This window comes from Cricetulus griseus, chromosome X (assembly GCF_003668045.3).
Source record: "Cricetulus griseus strain 17A/GY chromosome X, alternate assembly CriGri-PICRH-1.0, whole genome shotgun sequence".
Taxonomy (NCBI): domain Eukaryota; kingdom Metazoa; phylum Chordata; class Mammalia; order Rodentia; family Cricetidae; genus Cricetulus; species Cricetulus griseus.
The window spans coordinates 577,459-601,292 of NC_048604.1; the positions used below are offsets into that span (position 1 = coordinate 577,459).

The window sequence follows — 23,834 nt, forward strand, 5'->3', positions numbered from 1 at the left end:
TTTTATCAATATATTTACCATAGAACTAAGTAATATGCTATGATTATTTTCTTGTTCACAGTCCTATTCATTTTATTATTAAAATAAAATAGATTCTTCTTCTATATGCAGTATTGTGCAAATATTCTTATTATTTCTATTATTTGTAGTAAGAGGTAAACTTGTTCAAACTAACATGTTAAGAAAATATGGTATATGTGAGAGAGAGATGCCTGCCCCTGGAAACCTCCTGGCCCTATCCCCCACCCCTTTCTGCCTGTGGCAGGTAGGAGAGCAGGTCTTGCAGTCATGAGAGCAGGAGAGCTGGCCCTGCCCCTCACCAGCTGCAGCACTTAGAATTAGTGGCCCCTGCACCTCAACTGGGAAGCACAGTAGAGCTGGCCCTGGTGATATAGGTGTGGGTCAGCTGGCCTTGTGGGTGTCAGAGAAGAAGAAACTGCCCTGCCCCTTGCTGTTTGTTGCATATGGTGAACTAGCCAGGGCAGTGCTGGAGAGCACAGCCTAGTGGTGAGGACAGGGGAGAGCTGGTGAGCTGACCAACCCTGCAACCATCCAGGCCCAGAACCAGGATTATAGAGTTGGCCACCCCAACATCCACCCCATATATGATCTGCTGGAGCAGATCCAAAGCTGTAGAATCTCCACAACACAGGGCAACAACAGGATATCTAAGAGGAGTCCCACTGAGGGCCCAGTATTGATAGTGTAGTAGAAACCAGAAGTCTTGAACCATACCAATGACTCTTTGCAACAAACACTTGAAAGCAATGGTATATGGACAAAAGGGTATGTGTGACTCACTGTATCACAGTACCACTTCCACTATGATGTTTTTATTTTCTCTTAAATTTTATTTTATTTTGTTGGGGGGGCAGTGCTAGGGCAGATACAAAGGAATGGGGAGGTGAATAGCATCAAGATGTATGGCGTAAAACCCACAAAGAATCAATAAAAAGTTTTTTTAAGTCTCCTGAATCCATTTTTATTGTATAAAATAATTTTTTGAATCTTCAATTTATAACAGGTGCCATTTTACTTTCTGTTTGCTGAAAAATTTCACCTATACATGTGGATTAGTACCTCCCTTGAAATAAAAACATGATTATTTTTAAAGGGGGAAATTTAGATACACTGAACTTGTCAGAATTTACTTGAGAAAAGTAATAATTCATGAATTAATTTTGTACTAGAAGTTGTCTTGTATGGTGTTTTCACAGCTTCACCCTTAAATGAGCTTGAGGTTCAGTTATTGTGATTTGATAAGTCTCAGCTACTTGTTACAAGAGTATACTTTCAAGTTAGGTTAAAATTGTCTGTATACCAAGTTATATTGCAGTTTCTATGCCCAGAGACCTTTAACACAAACTTGAAACACATACTAAATATGTAGCTCATTATACTCTAATTGATCTATTTCTGTTTGGGGTATGGGTAGGTATAAAGCATGTGAAGGATTTGCCAATTCGTCCAGGAGAGATATTCAAATATAAATGGACAGTTAGTGTAGAAGATGGACCAACTAAATCAGATCCACGGTGCCTGACCCGCTATTATTCAAGTTTCATTAATCCTGAGAGAGATCTAGCTTCAGGACTGATTGGCCCTCTTCTCATCTGCTACAAAGAATCTGTAGATCAAAGAGGAAACCAGGTGAGATCTTCCCTTACCAAGTATTAAGTTTGAAACTAAAAGTAGAATAAAATGCCTATGAACCTCTAGATATTCCCCCATACTCTCTTAATATAGGTACCTCTATAACCTATAGAAAATATAACCCAATAAAAGTGATTAAGCTGAGTTCCACTTAGCTTTATTGTTGTAATTTTTAAAAGTGGCACATACGAGAAAGACATCACGCAACAGAGCTCACATGGAGGGGATTTTTATTGGAGGAAAGTGAATAAGGAAAGGGGAGGGAAGAGGGGAGACTGACCTCTGGGGAGAGGAGCATCAGAAGAGAAGAGAGAATGGAGAGAGAGGAGAGGAGAGGGGGAGGGGAGGGGAGGAGAGGAGAGGGGAGGGGAGGAGAGGAGAGGAGAGGAGAGACAGGCAGAAAAGGAGCAGAGAGAGAGAGAGAGAGAGAGAGAGAGAGAGAGAGAGAGAGAGAGAGAGAGAGAGAGAGAGAGAGAGAGAGAGAGAGGAGAGAGATGCCTTCTGGATAAACAGAAAAATCAGAACCCTAGATTCTTTCTATAATACTCAGTCCCAATCTAAGATTTTGATTTCCCCCAAGGATCTTGCCCATTTTTACCTCTCCAATTGTCACCTACTTTTAGATGACCAATTTTATTTGAGACAGGGTTTCAGGTGTCCCAGGCTGGCCTCGAGCTCCTTATGTAGCTGAAGATGGTCTTTGATTTCTGGTCCCCCTGCCTAAGCCTTCTGAATACTGGAATAGTAGGTGTGTGTCACCATGCCCAGTTTAGGCAGTACTGGGGCTCAGACCCAGGGCTTTGTGCATGCTAGGCAAACTGAAGTACATCTACCAACTGAAATACTTCCCTGGCCTCTATCATTTTTTAAACCTACAAAATTATGTCTACAGCCTATGTTTCTCTCCTGGACATCTCACTATGAATGAATCAAAACCACCTTAAAATTAGCCATGGAGGTGACACATGCCTCCAATCTCAGTACAGGGAGACAGAGGTGAATTTTGATTTCAAGGTTAAGCCTGGAGCTCTAGTTCAGCTTCTCCTATGAGCAAAACTCTGTCAGAAAACAAAAGTAATACACATGTAGTATCTACAACACTATGTGGCACTTAGTAAGGCACCAATATTTTTTAATAAAATAAAGGAAAATATAAAATTATTTTGATTATGCCTAGAATTTAGATTATTTTGGCTGCTCTAGAAAATAATCTGAGCTTGGCAGTGGTGGCACACCCCTTTAATCCTGGCACTCAGGAGATGGATCTCTGTGAGTTTGAGGACAGTCTGGTCTACAGAGCTTAGTTCCAGGATAGCCAGAGCTGTTACACAGAGAAATCCCATCTTGAAAATACAAACCAAAAATGAAAATTGTCTAAGTAAGAAAAACTTAGGATTTTTTGTTTTTGCTTTGTTTTGTTTTAAAAAAACTCATTTCTTGGCTCTAGAAGAACACATTGCTATACATTTAGGCTTGATCATGCATTCATTTTGGCTATTTAGGATATGTCAATTCCTACTAGTTAGAAGGCATTTCATAGGTTTAATGAGCAAAGGACTTAAACACAGATATAAAATGGTATACAAATCCAGAGTAATGGGACTTGGAACTTAATATTTGGATATGAATAAATATCTGTCCTGAAAATGTTTCCTAATTATACTTTTCCCATCAGCTTTTTGGAAGATGACTGAAATATATTTTCTCCAATTTCCTCTTTGGCATTTTGGCTTTTGCAACAATGGATTATACAAAATTAATTTACACATGTGAAGTTTAGATATTAAATCCTATACTCAATTACCAGGCAACTAGCTCATGAATTTGGCTTACCATACAAAGCAAAAGTCCAAGATACTGGATATTTTAGAACAAAATATTTAAAGTATTAGTGTTGTTCAGTGTTCATCCTATCATATCTGACTCCCGTTTCACATTTTTAGTTTCCTATAAGCTGGTAGCCTTATGTAAAGATAGTTGCAAGATAGGAAGTTAGGAATGGTATTGATTTTATTTGACTTGGATAACTTATCTTTAAGGTATATATTTCTCTACATTAGACATGGAGAAAATGAGACTATAAACTGTACCAGTATATGATCTTGGGTCCAGGAAGAATGAAATTTACTAGTTCCACCTACCTTCATGCCTTGAGGTTGCATTAGCTCTAAACATATACTCATCACTCAAAATGCCCATCCCTCTTCCATGACATGCCATAATAGTGACAGTTCAGAGGAAATGAATTGAGCTAAAGGATTAGTATATGCTCTCCCTCCATCCTACACTGCTAGCTCCTACCTACAAGTGATATTTCTTTCTCCCTTTTAATATATGTTATTAATAGATGATGTCAGACAAGAGAAATGTCATCCTGTTTTCTCTATTTGATGAGAACCAAAGCTGGTACATCACAGAGAACATGCAACGCTTCCTCCCCAATGCAGCTGATACACAGACCCAGGACCCTGAGTTCCAGACTTCCAACATCATGCACAGTGAGTAAAGAATCACTTTTAGCTGGGTGGTGGTGGTGCACCCCTTTAATACCAGCACTCAGGAGGCAGAGGAAGGCAAGTCTCTGAGTTTGAGGCCAGCCTGGTCTACAGAGTGAGTTCTAGGAAGCCAAGGCTACACAGAGAAACCCTGTCTCAAAAAAAAAAAAAAAAACCGTTTGTATTTAATGCACATCTGGCAAAGGGAAATTGATGGCCCCAACTGATGTCTAGATAATATCTGTTATGTATAGACTATAAATAAATATGTAACTGTGACCATATAATGTGTATTTTAAAAATTCACTAACCACTTTTCCTTTCAATATTTATTTAGCTACCCTGTCCTTTTAATTTGTATTTTATCTCCTATGTTACTCATTTTTGCAAACCATTCCATACCAAGATAGCTCATTTCAAAATACTTTCCTATTATTATATAATCATATATTATATGCATGGCATTAGCCTGTAAAAAAGGTTAGATTTCTCTCTTCACTGAGATCACAGTGTCAGAAGACCTAGTTACTTCTTCAATCTCTCTTGCCCCTGTACCCTTGCATGATCTTCTCTCTGTACCTGTCTTTCTGTATTATAATCATCACTTATTATAAAAAACTTAGCATCTACACTAATAACTTTATTTTGACTAATTTTCTCTTTAAAGACCCATTTCCAAATATAACCACATTTGGAAATATAAGCATCAACATAAAAACTGGGCGAACACAATTCAGCATATAAATTATTCATGTGTATTATTTTTATATAAACAGATCTGAATAGTCAAAACATAATAAAAGTTTAGTCTTACTATACTACTAGGAAAGGATTCTATCAGTGAGACAGATAACATGGCATACCTATCAAAATGCAAAATTAGGAGGCCATTATTATTAGTGGGTATGGGTAAAAGAGAGTTGTCATACAGTACTAGGCAGTAACACTAATAGTTCTTTTGAAGAGTACCTCATGTATTAAATTTTTAAATATATGCTTTTGAAGTCAGAATAAGCATATAGCACCCTGTCTATTTCATATAGTATAAATAAAATTCCTAACCAAATCATGGAAAGAAGAGAACCTTGGAAACTTAGGTTGTAGGCTATACTCACTTTCCAGGATGTGCCTTCTATCAGAATTCCATGCCCCTTATCTCATAGTAATAGTCCTCAGCTTCAAGTCAAGCTGAGCCTCACATTTAGTTTGAATTTCTGGTAATAGTTTCCTATTGCATTCTAGAGCAATAGTACTTTATTCTCCCTTCTTGTAAAACTTTTGGTTTTGATAGTCCCTTCAATTGCATTTATATTTTTTCATATGCTCAAAACATGTCTTATTTTGTTGAGAGTCTAATTCATACTATTTAATTCAGATGACACATTTTTCTTCCTCTTCACTCCAAGTTCATGATGTTATTGTTGATTTTTCCCATCTGACAGAAAATTGCATTTTATTATTTCTTTAGTGTAGCATAAAATAGATCTCTCTATAATTTTATTTTTCTAGCCATCACTTCTCCATTTCCTACTATAGCTTGTTTCAAATACTAGGGTAAGCAAAATTATATTATTTTAATAGATGCAATGTTTAAATCAGGAGAGAGAAGGTTATATAGAATCTAAAAATAGTGAAACAAGTATATTAGGGTTCTCTGGAGTAACAGAACTTATAGAATGAGTCTTTCACTCTCCTTGGGAGCTGTGAAGAGATATGTTTGTGTCTTTTCAGACTCCTACTCTGTAGTATATTATTATGACATCTCTAGCAGGCTAATGTAGTAACATTACCCCACCTCCAATTGTTCATAATTCAAAAAGGACATGTGTTAATCCATGTGAAAACCACTTTTGTTAGTGATATGAAATGATGTGGCATATAGTTTTCCAAATAGACAGTTGTATTTTCCATAATTATTTTCCAACTAGCTCATTATTTTACCTATTTTTCTGAGCTGCTGCGTTTTTCATTATATTTAATTTCTACTTTTATCTATGTCAGTTTCTGACCTCTATATTTTGTTTGGTGCATTTGCTCACTAATGGTTTTAAGGGAGCTGGAGAGATGGCTGTACTAATTTTATACTGTGACTATGATTAAAGCTGACTGTTAGGGGCCAGCCCCCAGTCAGCAACAGGGTATGTGAGAAAATCCATGAATGCAGCAATACCTTAGGAAAAGTTCTTATCTAATAGAGCTTTTTTTTATCTGATGAAAAAATAAAAAAGCACAGATACTTTCTGATGGTACCTTTCTCTTTATTTCATCTTGAAAAAAAAATCCTCCCTGGAAAATCTCTCTTGCTCTCCTCTCAATGCTCTATTCAGCAGCTTCTCCCTAATTAGTTCTACATCTTTCTTTCTCTGCCCCTCCACTGATTCCCTGCTGCCTCTGCCCTTTGCTTTCTCCCTCCCTACATTGTTGTCCTCTCCTATCTCACCCTGCCTCTGCTTTTCTCACAGCCAAACTCTGGAAAAATATGTTATGTTTTAGGGCCCAATGTTAAGTCACGTAGTTTCTCTTAGGCTAGGAATGTCACAATGACCAGCCAGTGACCAAGTGGCATTGCATGTAGCTCTAAGTTGGTGAGGGTTCCCAGATAGTAAACAATTGGCTGAATCTTGAGGTTAGGGAGTAACTGCAAACTAAAGTTGCTTCAAACTCTGACCTTGAATCAGTAACAACACCTGGGAGAATGACCTTGTGTATTTGTCTCTAAGAGCAACCAGATACTGTCTCCAGGGGCAACCAGCCTGCTTTGAATCTTCTCTGAAGTCTAAAGTAGCTGTCTGTGAAAAGGCTGTCTTTGTGACTGAGGATCCTATGCCATTCTGAGTAATGTAAAATATTCTAGTACTTCTACTCATTAAAATTATACAGATAGTATCATCCCAAGCATTGGGAATTTTGGTGATCGATAATTTGGGGCAGATGCAGTTCCTGATGGCAGTGATGAGGAAGAGACAGCCTCTATGGGTTAGTTCCCAGTCTGAGCTACTCTTATTTCTCTATCCTGCCTCCTGGATTGTAGACAGCACATTAACTTATGTGAATTTAAAAAATGTTGCCAATGATATTAAGTTTTCACATTTTATAAAATAAATAAAACTTCAAAAAATGAAAAAATTATGCAGATAGTAGAAATCAAAAAAAATTTATACAGATAGTAGAAATCATCCTTCTGACATCCATAGCTATATGTGTGACCAACAAGTATAAAACACACCACCAAGGGCCTGTGGAAAGAACCCTACAGCTGTTATTAGGAAGGCATAGCAGTGGTACCTGAGAAAGTTACAGGAACAACCAGTCATCCAGTTAGTAAACCAAATGGAGGTCCCAAATAACATCGGGTGAATCAGCTTTGCCAAGTAGGACTCCCCAAAATGTCCGGTGGGTTGACTTGTTAAATACTAGTTGTCACTGCTGTACAGTCTTATGGTCCTCTGCATATGATTAAAACAATCTGATCAAAAGAAACTTGGAGAAGAAAGGGTTTATTTTGCTTACACTTCCAGGCCACAGTCTGCTACTGGTAGAAGTCAAGGCAGAAACCTAGAGACAGAAACCATGGGGGAATATTGCTTGCTGGCTCCCTCACTGGATCACTCTTTGGCTCATGCATAGCTAGCTTCTTATATATCCTAGGACTGCCTGCTTGAGGAGTCCCGCTGCCTACAGTGGAATGGGAGGATGGGAGGGAGAGGGAACTTGGATTGGTAAGTAAAATAGGATTTTTAAATTTAAAAATTATTTTTTAATAAAAGGGGACATTTATTAGAATGTCTTACAGGCTGTGGACCAGCTAGTCCAACAATGGCTCTCTACCAAGGGATGTTCCAAGAATCCAGTAGTTGTTCAGTCCATAAGGCTGGATGTCTCATCTAGTCTTCAGTATATGCCAGAATCCCAAAAAAGTAGGTTCTTTGAGATCAGAATGAACTTGAAGGAGGCAAAGAAAGAGAGCTTCCTTTTTCGATGTTCTTTATATAGGCTACCAGCAGAAGGCATGGGCCAGATTAAAAGTAGATCTTCACATTTCAAACGATACAGATTAAAGTTTTATCTTCCCACCTCAGAAGATCTGGATTAAAGTTGGGCCTTTCCATTACAAATAATTTAAGAAAAAATTCCTCACCAGTGTATCCAGCCTCTTGGGTTTTAGTTAATTCCAGATGTAGTCAAGTTGACAACCAAGAATAGCTATCACACCCACAAACCAACCTGATCTAGGCAATTCCTCAATTGAGGATTCTTCTCTTGGATGACTATAGACTTTGTCAGGTTGACAACTAAAGCTAATGAGAACAATTGTTCAGCAGTTAAGATGGTGTTCTGCTTTCAGAAGACCTGAGAGTTTGAGTCCCAGAACCCATGTTGGGCCGCTCATAACTGCCTGTAATTTCATCTCCAGGGGGATCTAACATCTTCTTTAGGTAGCTGCACTCATGTACACATCATACACATACACATAATTAAAAATAAAAGTCTTTAAATGTGATACATTTTGAAATTTATTTTGTGTATGTGTGTATAAGAGAAAGGAAAGAAAGATAGAGACAACATGTGGAAAATGAATGTATACTGGCATGATGGTTCCAAAGTACATTTGTGGAGGTCTGAGGACAATTCTTTGGAGTTGACTCTCTTGCCAGTTATTTTCCACTTGAGAATAGGTTGGAGATATGCCCTATTATTTTTCATAACTCATCATGTATTTCCTTTGAATAAAGATATGTGTTGTCTTAGATTACCAGTGTCATGAGATTCTATATACTTCACATTGATACAATACATTTTGGTAATGTTGTGTATATTCTATTTGTGTCTACCACTGCATTTATCCCATATGATACAGAGTACAAGTATTTAGTCTTTTGTTTCTTAGAATATGGAGCATTATACAATACTAACACTAATCATATGTTTTGGGTTTGTTTATGTAAGTTACTCCTTTTTCTATTGCAACTAATAATTTGTAGGAAAAATGCTTCGAGATCTTGCAAATACCTTGTTCCTCATCAAACTTCCCATAGTGTACATCCAAATCTCTTTATGTGACTCTCTCCTTACTTTGGGATTGGAGTTGGGTGATTAAATATTAACAGTCTACCTGATTGATAACTCTTCTCTGTGGTAAAGTATTGAGTATAATATATGATAATTTTCTAATTATATCCTAACAATCATAATCCAAAATAATAAATTCAGGATACAGCTCAATCTCTTGTTCCCTATTGTTTTTGTAGGCATCAATGGCTATGTCTTTGGTAGCTTGCAGTTGACCATTTGTTTGCATGAGGTGGCCTACTGGTACATTCTTAGTGTTGGAGCACAGAAGGACTTCTTATCGATCTTCTTCTCTGGATATACATTCAAACACAAAATGGTCTATGAAGACACACTTACCCTGTTCCCATTCTCAGGAGAAACTGTCTTTATGTCGATGGAAAACCCAGGTTAGCTATTTATATTATCATTTTGCTAACAACTGTAATTGTTTTACTGTTCTTTTACCTCCTACCTCATATTTGGACAGGCAGTAAATATTTCAACTGACTTTGATATGTGGCTTTAGTAGTTGGAAAGTATTTTAATGAGGAGCAAAGAACTTAGAACTTGGTTGAGTTACAGACAATAAAGACACACATAAACATAAATAAGGTATTTCTTTTCTAAATTTTACTAGTATGCTTATAAATAATGCTACCATATATACCTTTGTATTTATAATACTTTCAAATGTACATTCTATTCATTCTTCTAAAATATTTGTTAAGGATCTTCTATATGACAGCCACTGTAGGCATTGGTAATCTATGACAGTACCAATTAAGTATTGTAGCTCAGTGCTGCAGTGCTTGCCTACTATATACAAGTTTCTTTATTAAATTTTCAACATTGAAAAACAAAAGCAGCAAAGCAACCTTTCCTATAAAAGAGACTTCTTTAGATCTGACATGAGTTATAATTTTAAGTATGTTTGCTAAATGATACCAGTGGGCTCTAGCTTGCCAATAATTTCTAAACCTTCACTTAGTAGAGCTACCCAATAAGAAGCCTGAGTCATAGGCCAAACTGTTTATAATTAATATAAGCCTCTGTGTTTTTATTTGGGACTAAATGTTTGCAGGACCAGCCAGGACAGAAACTTCCATCAAGAGGTGGCGCCTAAATGTTTAGCAAGAATTTCCATATAAAACCTGACAAAAGCTTAAAAGGTATTCTAAACACAAAAGAATAGAATCAAGTATGGCTGCTTCATAGCAGCATTTTTTTTCAAGCAGGTTCTGTTTGTTAGAGGCAAGTAGAGGTGTTGCTCCTTTTAAGAGAGCAACACCATTAGTGGCAAAAATTGCATGGCTCTTTTAAGAGGCCCTGCTTCTAAACACTTATATGATGTTTATGAGTAACAGACAACATGCTTCTTGGTAGTGGCATGGACCTAGAAACTCTGCAGATTGGTGGCAATAAACATGGTTCTCACCAGTATCTCCACCATGAAACTAGACTCTCAGGAAGCCAAGGAATGGGACAATGCCAGTCACCAAAGCAACAGCTTTAATTTTAGACATGCAGTTTAGATTAAAGACTCATGTGGTCAAAAAAAGATAGAGAATATACTGTAAAGACAGATTCAGAGGATTAAAAAATAACCTCTAAACAGTTTACAGTGTTTTTAAAAATATATGTAGCTTGTGAGAGAAAAAAGAAAAAGTCATTTAAAAAGAAATAGAAGATCCAGGCAATGGTGGCGCACACCTTTAATCCCAGCACTCAGGAGGCAGAGACAGGCGGATCTATGTGAGTTCAAGGCCAGCCTGGTCTCCAGAGCGAGTGCCAGACAGCCTTCAAGTACACAGAGAAGCATTGTTTCAGAAAACCAAAAAAATAAAAGATAAAACTAAAAGAAATAGAGTAATAAGAAAAAGACATGTAAAGATGGAAAATACACAGAGAGTATGGATACTGTATGTTATTGTGTTGTCTTTGAATTGTTTGATTGCTGAGGAAGGAGAACTAGCTGCTAAAAGACATTTGATTATAAGTGCTGCTGGATTAATCCAACCTATATATTTTGAAAAATGCCTTGACTTCAAATTTTAAGTCTAAGGACATGTTACTTTGGAAAAGAAGTTGTGTTTTTGTTTCCATGAAAAGCTGTGGATCCCTTCCACACTAATATGGTTTGATCAAGCAAGACCACCTGAAGCAGTGGCCCAGGAGATCCAAAATCCAAAACAGCTGAGACCATGAAGCCTTGAAGACCACTACAGCCAGGATTTGGCCAGGGTTCTAGGTTTTCTCAGGATCCCCATGGAATTGACAGTACCCCCAAACAGCAGGAAGCAGTTTTGAAAGAACTATTCCCAAATTCCCAAATATTTTTTTATAAGTGTTTGTTTTCATTTAAAGGGGTTGGTTTAAAATGGTTAATGATCACAGTCAATCTCCTTCTAAAGAAAAAAGGGGAATATGATATGGAAATGAATACTTTGCATTGGTATGGATTTTGGTTTATTGATACAAACTTAAGGTCAATTTTGTTATATGTACATTTCCACTCTTGTTTAAGTATTGTGTTTATACAGCTCTTTTAAAAATGTAATGTGTAATTAAATACAGATTATAGATAGTCACCTATAATAGTCAAAACTTATGCTGGCTAGGCTTTCTAGAGATACAGAGATATATTTTGAATGGATAGGCATTCTTCAAAACCTTTCAAAGTCCTACAGAATATGGCATTTAAAATGGTTTATTAGGGATTTTCATGACAATAAGACACAACTACTCCTGACCACACCAATTATGTCAGAGAGGAAGATGGGCATTGCAAAACCTCATTGTGGAGTTTGCCTTCAACATGACAGGAATAGCCATTTGGACAAGAAACTGCTCTTGCCTGGACTGCTTTACAGCACGCTGTCCAAACTAGACAACCAGGTTACAAAGAAAAGTGACTGCCGAACTTGCCAAGAGATAGGATGGTCCATCAAGGTTCCTCTGCTTCATCAAAAACTCTGCCAGATATTCTGTGCCTATAAGCTGGAGATGGATGCCCCAATGTTACTTTGGGTGACTCTCCAGGCAGTGACATGTCTCTGTCAATTTTAGAATTTATATATTATCCTTCTGAGTTCTTTGATGGAGTTGACACAGATAGTTGTGGCTATGGTTTCCTTTAGTTATAATAAAAGAAAAGTTACATATAAAACTTTAGATTCACAAAGATAGGATAGATGATAGGATATTTTCTTTAAAGTTTACCAAATGTTAGTGGACTAAATATTGTTAATTATAGTTAGTTCTTGCTTGATAACTGTTTTGTTATATATAATTTTACTATGTTAAAGTTAGGCCTTCCTTTTTATTTAGACAGGAAAGAGGAGATGATGGGAGATGTCCTTCTGTATGCTGTGAATATATGTTTCTCTTATTGGTTGATGAATAAAGCTGTTTCTGCCAGTGGGTAGGCAGGATTTAGCCGGGTTGGAAATGAAAATAGGGATAGAGAAAGGTAGGAGGCAGAGTCAAAGATATGTCATGTAGCCACTGGGGAGGTAGGATGCCCAGGCACTCTCTGGCAAGATAAGACCATGTGGATATACACAAATTAATAGAAATGGGTTAATTATTAAGAGTTATCAAGAGGGAGCACATCGGCCCCAGACTGCTGTCTGGGAGGCCAGCACGGGACTGATCCAGACCTCTGAACATGGATGTCAATGAGGAGGCCTCTGCACTCTAGGGAGCCCCTGGTAGTGGATTAGTATATTTCCCTTGTGTAAGAAGGGACTTTAAGAGCCCATCCCACTTGAAGGGATGCACTCTTGGCCTGGACACATGGGGAAGGGCCTAGACCTTGCCCAGGATGAGGTGGTGGACTTTGGGGAGCCCCCATTGAGGGCTCTACCCTGCCTGGGGAGTGGAGGGTAGATGGGGTGAGGGGTAGGTCGGGGGTGGGGGAGGAGGGGTGAGGGTCAAGGGAGGGAGAGAGAGAGGGAGAAGGGATTGACATGTGAAACAAGCTTGTTCCTAATTTGAACTAATAAAAGAAAAGAAAAATTGAGCTAGAAGGAATATGTATAGGAAATACACTATTTGTTATTCATAACAAAAGTATCATAATAGTGTAGCCACTGAAAAACTTTATAGATTTATTTATTGTACATAGTATCAAGAGATTTAATAAATGTATTCTATTTCTAATTAGTGTGGTATGCAGAAATAAAAATGACTCAATGTATTTCTTAAAGTATCTCTATTATATCTTCTTGGCAATAATATTAAAATAGCATAACTAAATATTTTTCTGCTATAGTCTAGAGCCACAGAATCCATTTTTGCAACTTGTTAACATGAACATGTTAAACAACCTAATATTTTTATTAGAGAAATAAAAAATAAATATTAGCCCTAAAAAATTAAGAGTTAGCCAATAAGAATAAGAAGCCTGAGCAATAGACCAAACAGTTTCTAATTAATATAAGCCTCTGTGTGTTTGTTTCCTTATTTTGATTTTCAATAGTTTGAATATTATGTTTCTATTATTAGGGGGAGAGAGAGACAGAGACAGAGACAGACAGAGAGACAGATAGAGACAGAGACAGAGAGGTAGTTTATTTTGTGTGATTTTGTCTTACCTCGTTATGTAATTTGTTGCCTCATCAATTTTGAAAAATATTTGTCTATCTCTTTAAGTACTTTTTCTGGTACTCTCCTCCTTCTAGAGTTATCGTTATCTATATGTATGTTCTTTTTGTTTCTTTTGGGGGTTTTATTAGTTTCTCTCGTAGTTTTCCAGTTAACTTCTAAAATTTATTTTCATTTCATGTAATATTCAATTTTTTTGCATCTGTTTTACAAAGTTCATCCCAGGCCATAGTTATAAAACCACTGTTAGATGAATAATCTTAGTCAAAGAGTAAGTCTTCCAGATCAGATAAGGTTTTCCTTCTCAATTCCACCTTGTTTTTTGAGACATAGTCTCTCATTGAACCTGGAGTTCATTGATTGACTAGATGGGATGGCCAATAAGCTCTAGAAATCTGCTTGTCTCTGCATCCCAACCCTCTGAGATTACAGACGTGCAGTTTTTTAAACATGGAGAATTCTAATCCAGAGATTCTTTGGTTAAGGGTGAGGCTGTTAATGCCTTCCTTTAGCCCAGCATCAGGAGAGAGATGGGGCAGATTTCTGAGTCTGAGGCCAGCCTAGTTTATACAGTGAGCTTTATATCAGGCAGGGGTCACACAGGCCCAGTTTCTAAATGAAAGAGAAGTGGGAAGAGAGGAAGAGATTTTTGTCTTTAGTTAAGCTATATTACCTGAACATTTGTAATACAGCCATCTTCTTGCATTACAAATATAACTAAATATAAACAAAAATAACATTATAATTAGTTCTTACATCTCAATCCAATACCTTAAATAATAGATACTTTGGGCAGGAGAGATAGATCAGTGAGTAAAGTACTTGTCACACAGATCACCACACAGAACCCATGGAAAAAGCCAGGTATGATCACATACATCCATAATCCCCATGCTCCTACAGCAAGGCAGAAAATCCAAGACAGGAGAGTCCTCAGAAGCTTGCTGGCCATCTATCCTGGTATATGCAAAGGAAAACAGGCAGACCCTGTCTCAAACATGGTGGTAGGCAAGGCATGTATTGACACTCAGTGTTGTGCTCTGTCCTATAAACCTACACCATGGCATATAGATGCATACATAAACACACACCATAGAGAGTGAAAGCATAATGTATTATAATCTGAATGTCATCAACTCTGAGCTTGTTCTTTCTAGACCTGAGGCTGAATTATCAGCTTGGGACTTTTCTCCACTTCAGAATTAAAACCTTGTCCCTGGTTTGTATAACTGATCTTTTCTCCACTATTTTGTTGGGGAATAGTCTGAACATCGCAAATGTTTTATTATATTTCTTTACTATGTGTGGGGGGTACATATGCCATAGCATAAGTGTAGAGGTAAGAGGACAACCACAGGACTCAATTCTCTCCTTCTACTATGTAGATTCTAAAGATTGCACTCAGGTCATCGGGCTTGGCATCAAGCACTTATACCCACAAAGCTCTCTATCTCTTTCTTATGATCTAAATATACATAGCATAGTAGCAGTAATACAATAATGACTTTTACCACCATTGTTGAATTATTATATATGTTGAGAATTTGACCAAATAACCTATGATGTAATAGTCTTGGCTAGCGTTTCTTCATTTGTCTAGTAATAGGAGAGAACTCCCAATAGAGAACTTACCTAGAACCTAGGTTATGAGTAACCAGAGTTTTATTCTTTCTTATTTTCAGGGCTATGGGTCTTGGGATGTCATAATTCTGACTTTCGGAAAAGAGGTATGACAGCCTTGCTGAAAGTTTCCAGTTGTGACAAGAGCACTAGTGATTATTATGAAGAAATATATGAAGATATTCCAACACAGTTGGTGAATGATAACAATGTCATTGAACCTAGAAGCTTTTTCCAGAATTCAAATCATCCTAACACTAGAAAAAAATTCAAAGCCACCACAATTCTAGAAAACTATATAGAGAAGATTGAGCCTCAGTTTGGAGAGACAGCAGAGTGGCTAAAAGTACAAAGTGTCTCCTCTAGTGACTTGTTGATGCTCTTGGGGCAGAGTCATCCTACTCCACATGGTTTATCTTTATCAGATGACCAAGAACCCATCTATGAGGCTATTCCTGATGATCATTCACCTGACACAATCGACAGCAATGAAGGCCCATCTAAAGTGACCCAAGTCAGGGCAGAACCCTATCAAAGTAGGAAAATACTATTTAATCCTGAGCCAGGCCTCCAGTCAAGATCAAATAAAAAGTTGGAGACAACTATAGAAGTAAAGCAGAAGAAACTTGATTTGCAAGTTTCTAGTTTGCCAAATAATCTGATGACCACAATTCTGTCAGACAATTTGACAGCAATTTCTGAAAAGACAGATGATTCAGGATCTCCAGATAGGTCAGTTCACTATGTTAGTAAATTAAGCACAATTGCATTTGGTAAAAAACCATGTCCCTCTATGGGGTCTCATGTACCTCTAAGCATTAGTGGAGTAAATAGTGATTCCAACCTGTTGGATACAACTTTAATGAATAATCAAAGTTCAACAGGAGATAATATGTCATCAATGGACAGCGATAGATTACTCAAAGAAAAGAGATTTCATGGAATTGCTTTCTTAGCCAAAGATAACACTTTATTCAAAGATATTACCTCTTTGATGAAAATAAACAAGACATACAATCATTCAGCAACTAATAAAAAAGCTCACATTGACAGCCCAACTTCAATTGAGAATAGTACAGCAGTCTTGCAAGATACTATATTAAAAATCAATAGTGAAATTCAAGAATTAACATCTTTGATTCATGATGGAACACTTTCAGGCAAAAATACTACATATTTGGGGCTGAACCATATGCTAAATAAAACTGCCTCATCAAAAAATAAAGAAATATTTCATCAAAAAGATGAGGATCCTGTTCCACAAGATACAGAAAATACAATCATGCCATTTTCCAAGATTCTATTCTTATCAGAATCAGAAAATTGGATGAAACAAACAAATGGAAATAACTCCTTGATCTCTGAGCAAGGGCCTAGTCCAAAGCAATTAGTATATTTAATGTTAGATAAGTCTATGAAAAATCAGAATTTTTTGTCAGAGAAGAATAAAATGATAGTAGCAAAGGATGAATTCACAAAGGACACGGGACTCAAACACAGGGTTTTCCCAAGCAAAACGAGCATATTTCTTACCACCTTGGCTAATGTACAAGAAAATGATATGTACAATCAAGAAAAAGATATTCAGAAAGAGATAGAGAAGAAAGCATCAATCAAAGAAAAAGTAGTTTTGCCTCAGGTGCATATAGCAACTAGCTCTAAGAACTTCCTGAAAGACATTTTCTCTCTAGGCACTAGGCAAAAGGTAAGTTTAGATGGAGATATATATATACCAATACGTCAAGATATCAGATCAATAAACAACTCAACAAATACAGTAGAGATTCACATGGTCCATTTCTTTAAAAGAAGGGAGGATGAGGAAACAAATTCAGAAGGCTTGGTAAATAAAACCAGAGAAACAGCAAAGAACTATCCAAGCCAGAAGAATATTATTGCTCTTCGTAGTAAACGAACTTTGGGACAATTCAGACTCCCACTAGAAGAAATGGAGATTGAAAAGCAACAAATTGTAAATAATGACTCAACTCTGTGGCCTCAAACCATGAACTATTTGACACAGATAGACCACAGCAAAGAAGGGGAAACGTCCATTATTCAGTCTTCCTTATCAGAGTCTTCTATGACTAAAAGCACCACTCAGACCAATAGTTCTGGATTACACATTGTAAAAGCATCAGCATTTCCACCAACAGATCTCAGGAGGATTCCATTCCAAGACAAAATTTTTCATGTTCTAGCATCATCCTACACTTATGACTTTAAGACAAAAAGTTCTAGAATTCAAGAAAGCAGTCATTTCTTAAAAGAAATCAAAATAAATAACTCTTCTTTAACCATCCTACCATGGGAGATGATCATAAATCAAGGAAAATTTGCCTCCCCAGGGACAAGTAATACAAACTCAGTCACATATAAGAAACTTGGAAACATTGTTCTCTTTAAACCAGTCTTGTCTGAAGAATCTGGCAAAGTTGAGTTGCTTCCTCAAGTTTTGATTCATGAGAAACAACTTTTACCTACAAAAACTAGCCATGAATCTCCTGGGCACCTGGATCTCATTAAAGAAGTCTTTCTTCAGAAAACACGGGGGCCTATTAAATGGGATAAAGCAAAGAGACATGGGAAAAGTCTGAAAGGAACAAGGGAGAGCTCTGAAAAGACTCCCTCTAAACTGCTGGATAATCTTGCTTGGGATAACCATCATGCTGCACAGATACCAAAAGATAAGTGGAAATCCAAAGAGAAGTCACCAGAAATTACATCTGTTAAGAGAGAGGACACCATTTTGTCTCTGAACCCTCATGAAGACAATCATTCAGTAGTGGCAAATGAGAAACAAAAGTGGCCCCAAATAGAAGCCTCTTTGGTAAAGCAAGGTCAGATCCAAAGGTTGTACTCTCAAAATGCACCAGTCTTAAAACGCCATCAAAGGGAACTTAGTGCACTTCAGTCAGAACAAGAAGCAACTGACTATGATGATTCTATCACCATTGAAACAAATGAGGATTTTGACATTTATGGTGAAAATATAAAGCAGGATCCCCGCAGCTTTCAACAGAAGACACGGCATTATTTTATTGCAGCTGTGGAGCGGCTCTGGGACTATGGGATGAGTACATCTCCTCATGTTCTACAAAATAGGTTTGTATCTATTGAGGTTTTTTCCTATGCTATTGTGACCTTTGACATTACTATGAGCCAAAATGGAAAACAAAAAAAAGTCACCATCATCCAGCAACCTTATGAGCTGCAAGAGCAATCTTTTCATGAAAGATCTCTGAAAATGGAGACGTGAAGTGTGTGGTAAAGAAGTTAAAGATGTAGGTAGGGATGTTTTCTAAAATACTGGAAATACAAAAGAAAAGTGAATCATTTGATTTTAGGAGAGCCAAAGGAGGTTGTGATGGGGGAGAGAAAGCACAGACAAGTTTAGAGGAAAGACATATGAAGAATCAGTCAACAAACATAATGGAACACCTACTGTGTGACAGATAATATTGCAGTAATTTGAGTACAGCATATCAGGAGTTTACCTTCTCTTATAACAAGAGATAACAACTAGTACAAAAATAAATTAGGGAGATGGCTTAGTCAATAAAGTGCTTGGTGTGGAAACATGAGGACCTAAGTTCAGTAGAGGACCAAGTTCAGTTTCTATTACCGGTGTCAGGTAGCTTATAATTACCTGTAACTCTAGCTCCCAGAGATCTGTTGCTCTCTTCTGGCCTCCATGGACATACACCCTCATATGCACAGATCCCCATATGCATGCACACATGTGAATACACGTGTGTGTGTGTGTGTGTGTGTGTGTGTGTGTGTGCACGTGCACACACACACACACACACACAATTCTCAAAGTAATAAAAATAAGTATTTAAAATGAATGTGGTAGCACATACTTGCAATGCTAGTACTGGAAATGAAAAAACAAGCAGGCAGATATCTTGTGTGGGGTCACTGACCAGCCAGCCTGACCCAATTGGTGAGCTCCAAGTTCAATGAGAGATATCCATCTCAAAAAACAATGTGGATGGCTCCCAAAGAATGATATCCAGGGTTGATCTCTGGCCTTCACAAATGTTCATACATGTAAACACATATACAAAAAGAGAAAGAATTAAGATTATTTCAAGGGAGCTATTCAGAAAATAATATAAAACAATGACTGGGGGCCACTCAGCTATGATGGTAAAAGAAATCCCTTTTGAGGAATTGAGACATAAAGATAATGAGGCCAAGTGATGGAGCTCAGAAAAGACAGGGAGAAAACACAAAGGCTTTAAGAATGAGGCATGTTTAACACTTTTGAGGTACAAAAACATGTAATACTGGAGTACAGTGAAAAGTTCAAGGTATGCAGGACACAAGGGTGGCAGAATTGAGCACCAAACACACAATACAGGCCCTAGAGAAAGAATACAGCCCCTTCATTACTCTGACTCACAAAAAGCCTGATAATAAATGGACCATCTGTACTCCTATATAAAGCCCACCATACAAATTTTGGACTTTATTTCATTCCTTTCCCACTCTTAAAAATGTTTCTATAGAACAATGTTTCTCAACCTTCCTAATGTTGTCACCCTTTGATATAGTTCCTCATATTGTGATGACCCCCAAACATAAAATTATTTTGTTGTTACTTCAAAACTGTAGTTTTGCTACTGTTATGAACTATAATGTAAATATCCAATATACAGGGTATCTAATATGTGACCCCCCCAAAGGGGTTGCCACGCACAGGTTGAGAAACACTGCTCTAGAAGCTTCTCTTTTTCTCTCTTACACAGTTTCTCCCTTTCCACTAGATTGGTGTTATCAAAATCATGTTATCATTTTTAAATATTTTATATTATGTATGAGTGTTTACATATATATGTGCATCATATACATGCCTGATGCCCACAGCGATCAGAAAAATTGCCAATCCCTTGGAACTAGGGTTACAGACAGTTGTGAGCCACCATGTGTGTTCTAGAACTCAAACTTGGCTCCTCAAACAAGTACTCTAAACTGCTGAGCCATCTCTCCAGTTGCTTATCATGTTATTAATGGCCATTCCTTCATTTCATTTATTTAGACTTCAAACTTTGAAGTAATTTCTGACTCCTCTTTTCCCTCATATTCAGATCTAATTCACCAGAAATCTTGATCATTATAGTATATTTTTACAAAACCAATTTTTGAAATGGACTAAATATTAGATGATAAAATATAGTGAAATGGGAAGGTAAGGATGACTGGGATAAATAATAATAATAATAAAATCACAGGCTGCTCCATCAGGCTGAAACTTGGTGATGATTCCTGGAGGTGGACTAAATTCTCCACACCCCACCTACGTGCTGAACTGACTACTGTCTCCATATCTCCCTGAACTGGTTCAGATGAACTATTATATATAGCCTTAAGAATAAAATAGACTTGCCTTCCTAGATTTATATAAGCCTGCAGTTAATCTAAATTGAAGTTTACAGAATGGAGTGATATCACTAAAAGTGAAAAATGACCTGAATGAACTGACTTCTTATATCATTGTACATAAAAATGTTTCCATCAGAGCCAATAAGGAGAAATTCTACTTCAACAAGCACTTGGAGTAAAGCCATCAAATGAATAGTTAAAACAATAAACATCTAAGAAAGAAGAAAACAGGATGTATTAATCTCAGGGTAGGGAAATAAAAGTGATTAGCTCAAGATACACAAAGAATTAGCCAATATAAAAAATCTATTTCACTGTTTTAAAATTATGAACTTGGAGCTCTAGAGATGGTTCAGCATTTAAGATGACTTATTGCCTTTGCAGAGGAGATGAGTTTGGTTCCCAAACACAAATGGCAGCTCACAGCAGCCTGTGACTCCAGTTCCAGGAATTCTGACACCCTCTTCTGGCTTCCGTAGACACTGATATGCATGCAACACACAGACATGGGCATATATACTCATAAATAAAAATAAGACTTTAAAAATAATTTAAATGAACAAAATTATGAACTTGGTGTGCATCAAAAAGTATGCCAAAGAGAATGAGGATATTGGCTATAGAATGGAAAAGCACACCACCTTATTGATCATGGAAATGTAAAATAAAACCACAATGAGACTATTGTGCAAACACCAGATTAACCAAAATGTAAAAATGTGGTTAAGTATTTGTGAAGATTTGGAGCAAATGCAACTCCCACACTTTATTGTTGTTAAAATGGAAATATAACAGCTGATTTAGAAAACAGTGTAGCAGTATATACTAAGCCTAAAATATGCCTGTCCAGCAATTCAATTCCTGCATGCGTCACCAAAGGAAATACATTCATTTGTTCACCAAAGACATATACCTGAAGATTCATAGCAAGACTATTTGCACATCTCAAATTTATTAGTAATTCATATGCCCAAAATTGGAGTATGTTAATCTATTGAAATACAATAAAACAGAGAATACATAAGCTATAATTACAACATAGATGAATATCTCAATTGTAATGCTTAGTGAAAGAAAAAAACAAGGATATGTACACTGTTGCATCTTATATACTTAAAAAAAAAAAACAAGCAAAACTGAACTATGCTCTTTTAAAAGGTATGGTTAGAGCTGGGCTGCAGGGGCTCACAACTTTAATCCCAGCACTTGGGAGGCAGAGGTAGGTAGATCTCTGTGAGTTCGAGGCCAATCTTGTCTACAGAGCTAGTTCCAAAACAGCAATGGCAGTTACACAGAGAAAACTTGTCATGAAAAATGAAAAAAAAATATATAGTTAAAAGAGATAAACTTATAAAAAAAAGCAAAGAAATAAGTTTTTCTAAACATCAGAAGAATGGTTACCTTTAGTGGAGAGATAACAGAGTGTGAGTGGGAAAGGGATATATAGTTTTCTGGGAGATGTCTGCATTTCTGAATGAAAGACATTTATGTGTATGTTTCAGTTTAGGACTTTAAAATGTTATTTTTTAAATTTAAGAGATACAAAAATGGAAACTGTAATTTCTTATATTTAGAGTATGTTTTAAAGCCTGCATTTATTCAACATTCCACAATAAATTGTGAGTATGTGCCTTGTATTAGATATTGTTCCAACTACTGGGAATGAAGCAGTAGACAAAATAGAAAAAAGAAACCTGCTTTTAGGAAACTTACATACTAGTATAATCCTAAGAGAATATTTCTAGGTAGATGGAATGGTTAACCATTATTTTGGTTAGGGTTTCTATTGCTTTGAAGAGACACCATGACCACAGCAACTTTATAAAGGAAAACATTTAATTGGGGCTGGCTTACATTTTCAGAGGTTTAGTCTATTATCATTATGGCAGGACATGGTGGCATGCAGGCAGGCAAGGTGCTGGAGAGAAAAAGCTAAGAGTTTTACATTTTGATCTGCAGGTAACAGGAAGTGAACTGTAACACTGGGTGTAACTTAAGCACAGACTTCAAAGCCCAGTGACACACTTCCTCCAATAAGGGCACACCTACTCCAACAAGGTCACACCTCCTAAAAGTGCCACTGCCTTTAGGGTCCATTATCTTTCAAACAACAACAATTATGCAAATTATTTCTTAGTTGTCTAACAAAATAAGGACATAAAAATTTTGTGAGCTGCTGACCTCTAGATAGTTGGCATTTGCCAATTTAATTCACATAGTGTTATGTGTAACCAAACCAAAATCTAACCCTCAAGTATTATCCATCTTGAAAAATTGCATCACCATGCATTGATTTGTTCAAACTAGAAACCTGAAGATTAACTTTTATCTTGTAAAAGGGTCTTAGGTACCTAAAGCTATTCTCAGATTTGCTGTGTAGTCCAAGCTGGCTTAAAGCTTGTAGTGATTCTCTTGCTTCAGCCTTCTGAGTGCTGGAGTTATGGCCACCATACCCACTTTATGTTGCAATGGAAATGGAACCCAGAACTCCCTGCATGCCAGATAGGCAAGCAATCTACCAACTGAGACACCTCTTTTGCCCCTGAAAATTATATTTCATCTTTTTCTCTCCTCCCTACAACATTGCATTTATTATCTATTATCAATTTTATTAAGCATATCTCAAATAAAGGGAAAGCAAACTTATGAGGCATCCTTCCTCATTGGTCCATCAAAATACTGCTTTTCTTCTGCTTTTTCTCCAGGGATCAAAGTGGTAATGCACTTCAGTTCAAGAAAGTAGTTTTTCAGGAATTTACTGATGGCTCCTTTAGTCAACCCTTATACCGGGGAGAACTAAATGAACATTTGGGATTGTTGGGGCCATATATAAGAGCAGAAGTTGAAGACAACATTATGGTAAGTTAAGAACAATGGAATTACAAAAACAATTCTATATATTTGGTTTGCTTCTGATTATAAAAATAACATGTATATATGGTTTGAAAGTAGACATTAAACAGTCTAGGCCAGTGGTACTCAACATGTGGTTCATAACCTCTTGGGGGAGTCTAAAGA

At 36.9% G+C, this 23,834-nt stretch overlaps 1 protein-coding gene across 10 annotated transcripts in view; it reads left to right on the forward strand.

Moving 5' to 3' along the window:
- F8 (coagulation factor VIII) overlaps positions 1–23,834 on the forward strand; it is a 148,975-nt gene that overhangs the window by 75,205 nt on the left and 49,936 nt on the right. For all 10 annotated transcript variants that reach the window (XR_003488308.1, XR_003488309.1, XM_027432495.2 and 7 more), the window contains 5 exons: positions 1,436–1,650; positions 4,001–4,151; positions 9,398–9,607; positions 15,488–18,530; positions 23,522–23,675. Coding sequence is in view for 8 of the 10 variants with exons in the window: in XM_027432495.2 (XP_027288296.1) it covers positions 1,436–1,650; positions 4,001–4,151; positions 9,398–9,607; positions 15,488–18,530; positions 23,522–23,675 (3,773 nt within the window). In the remaining 2 variants the exon portion in view is untranslated. The remainder of the gene's footprint in view (positions 1–1,435; positions 1,651–4,000; positions 4,152–9,397; positions 9,608–15,487; positions 18,531–23,521; positions 23,676–23,834) is intronic.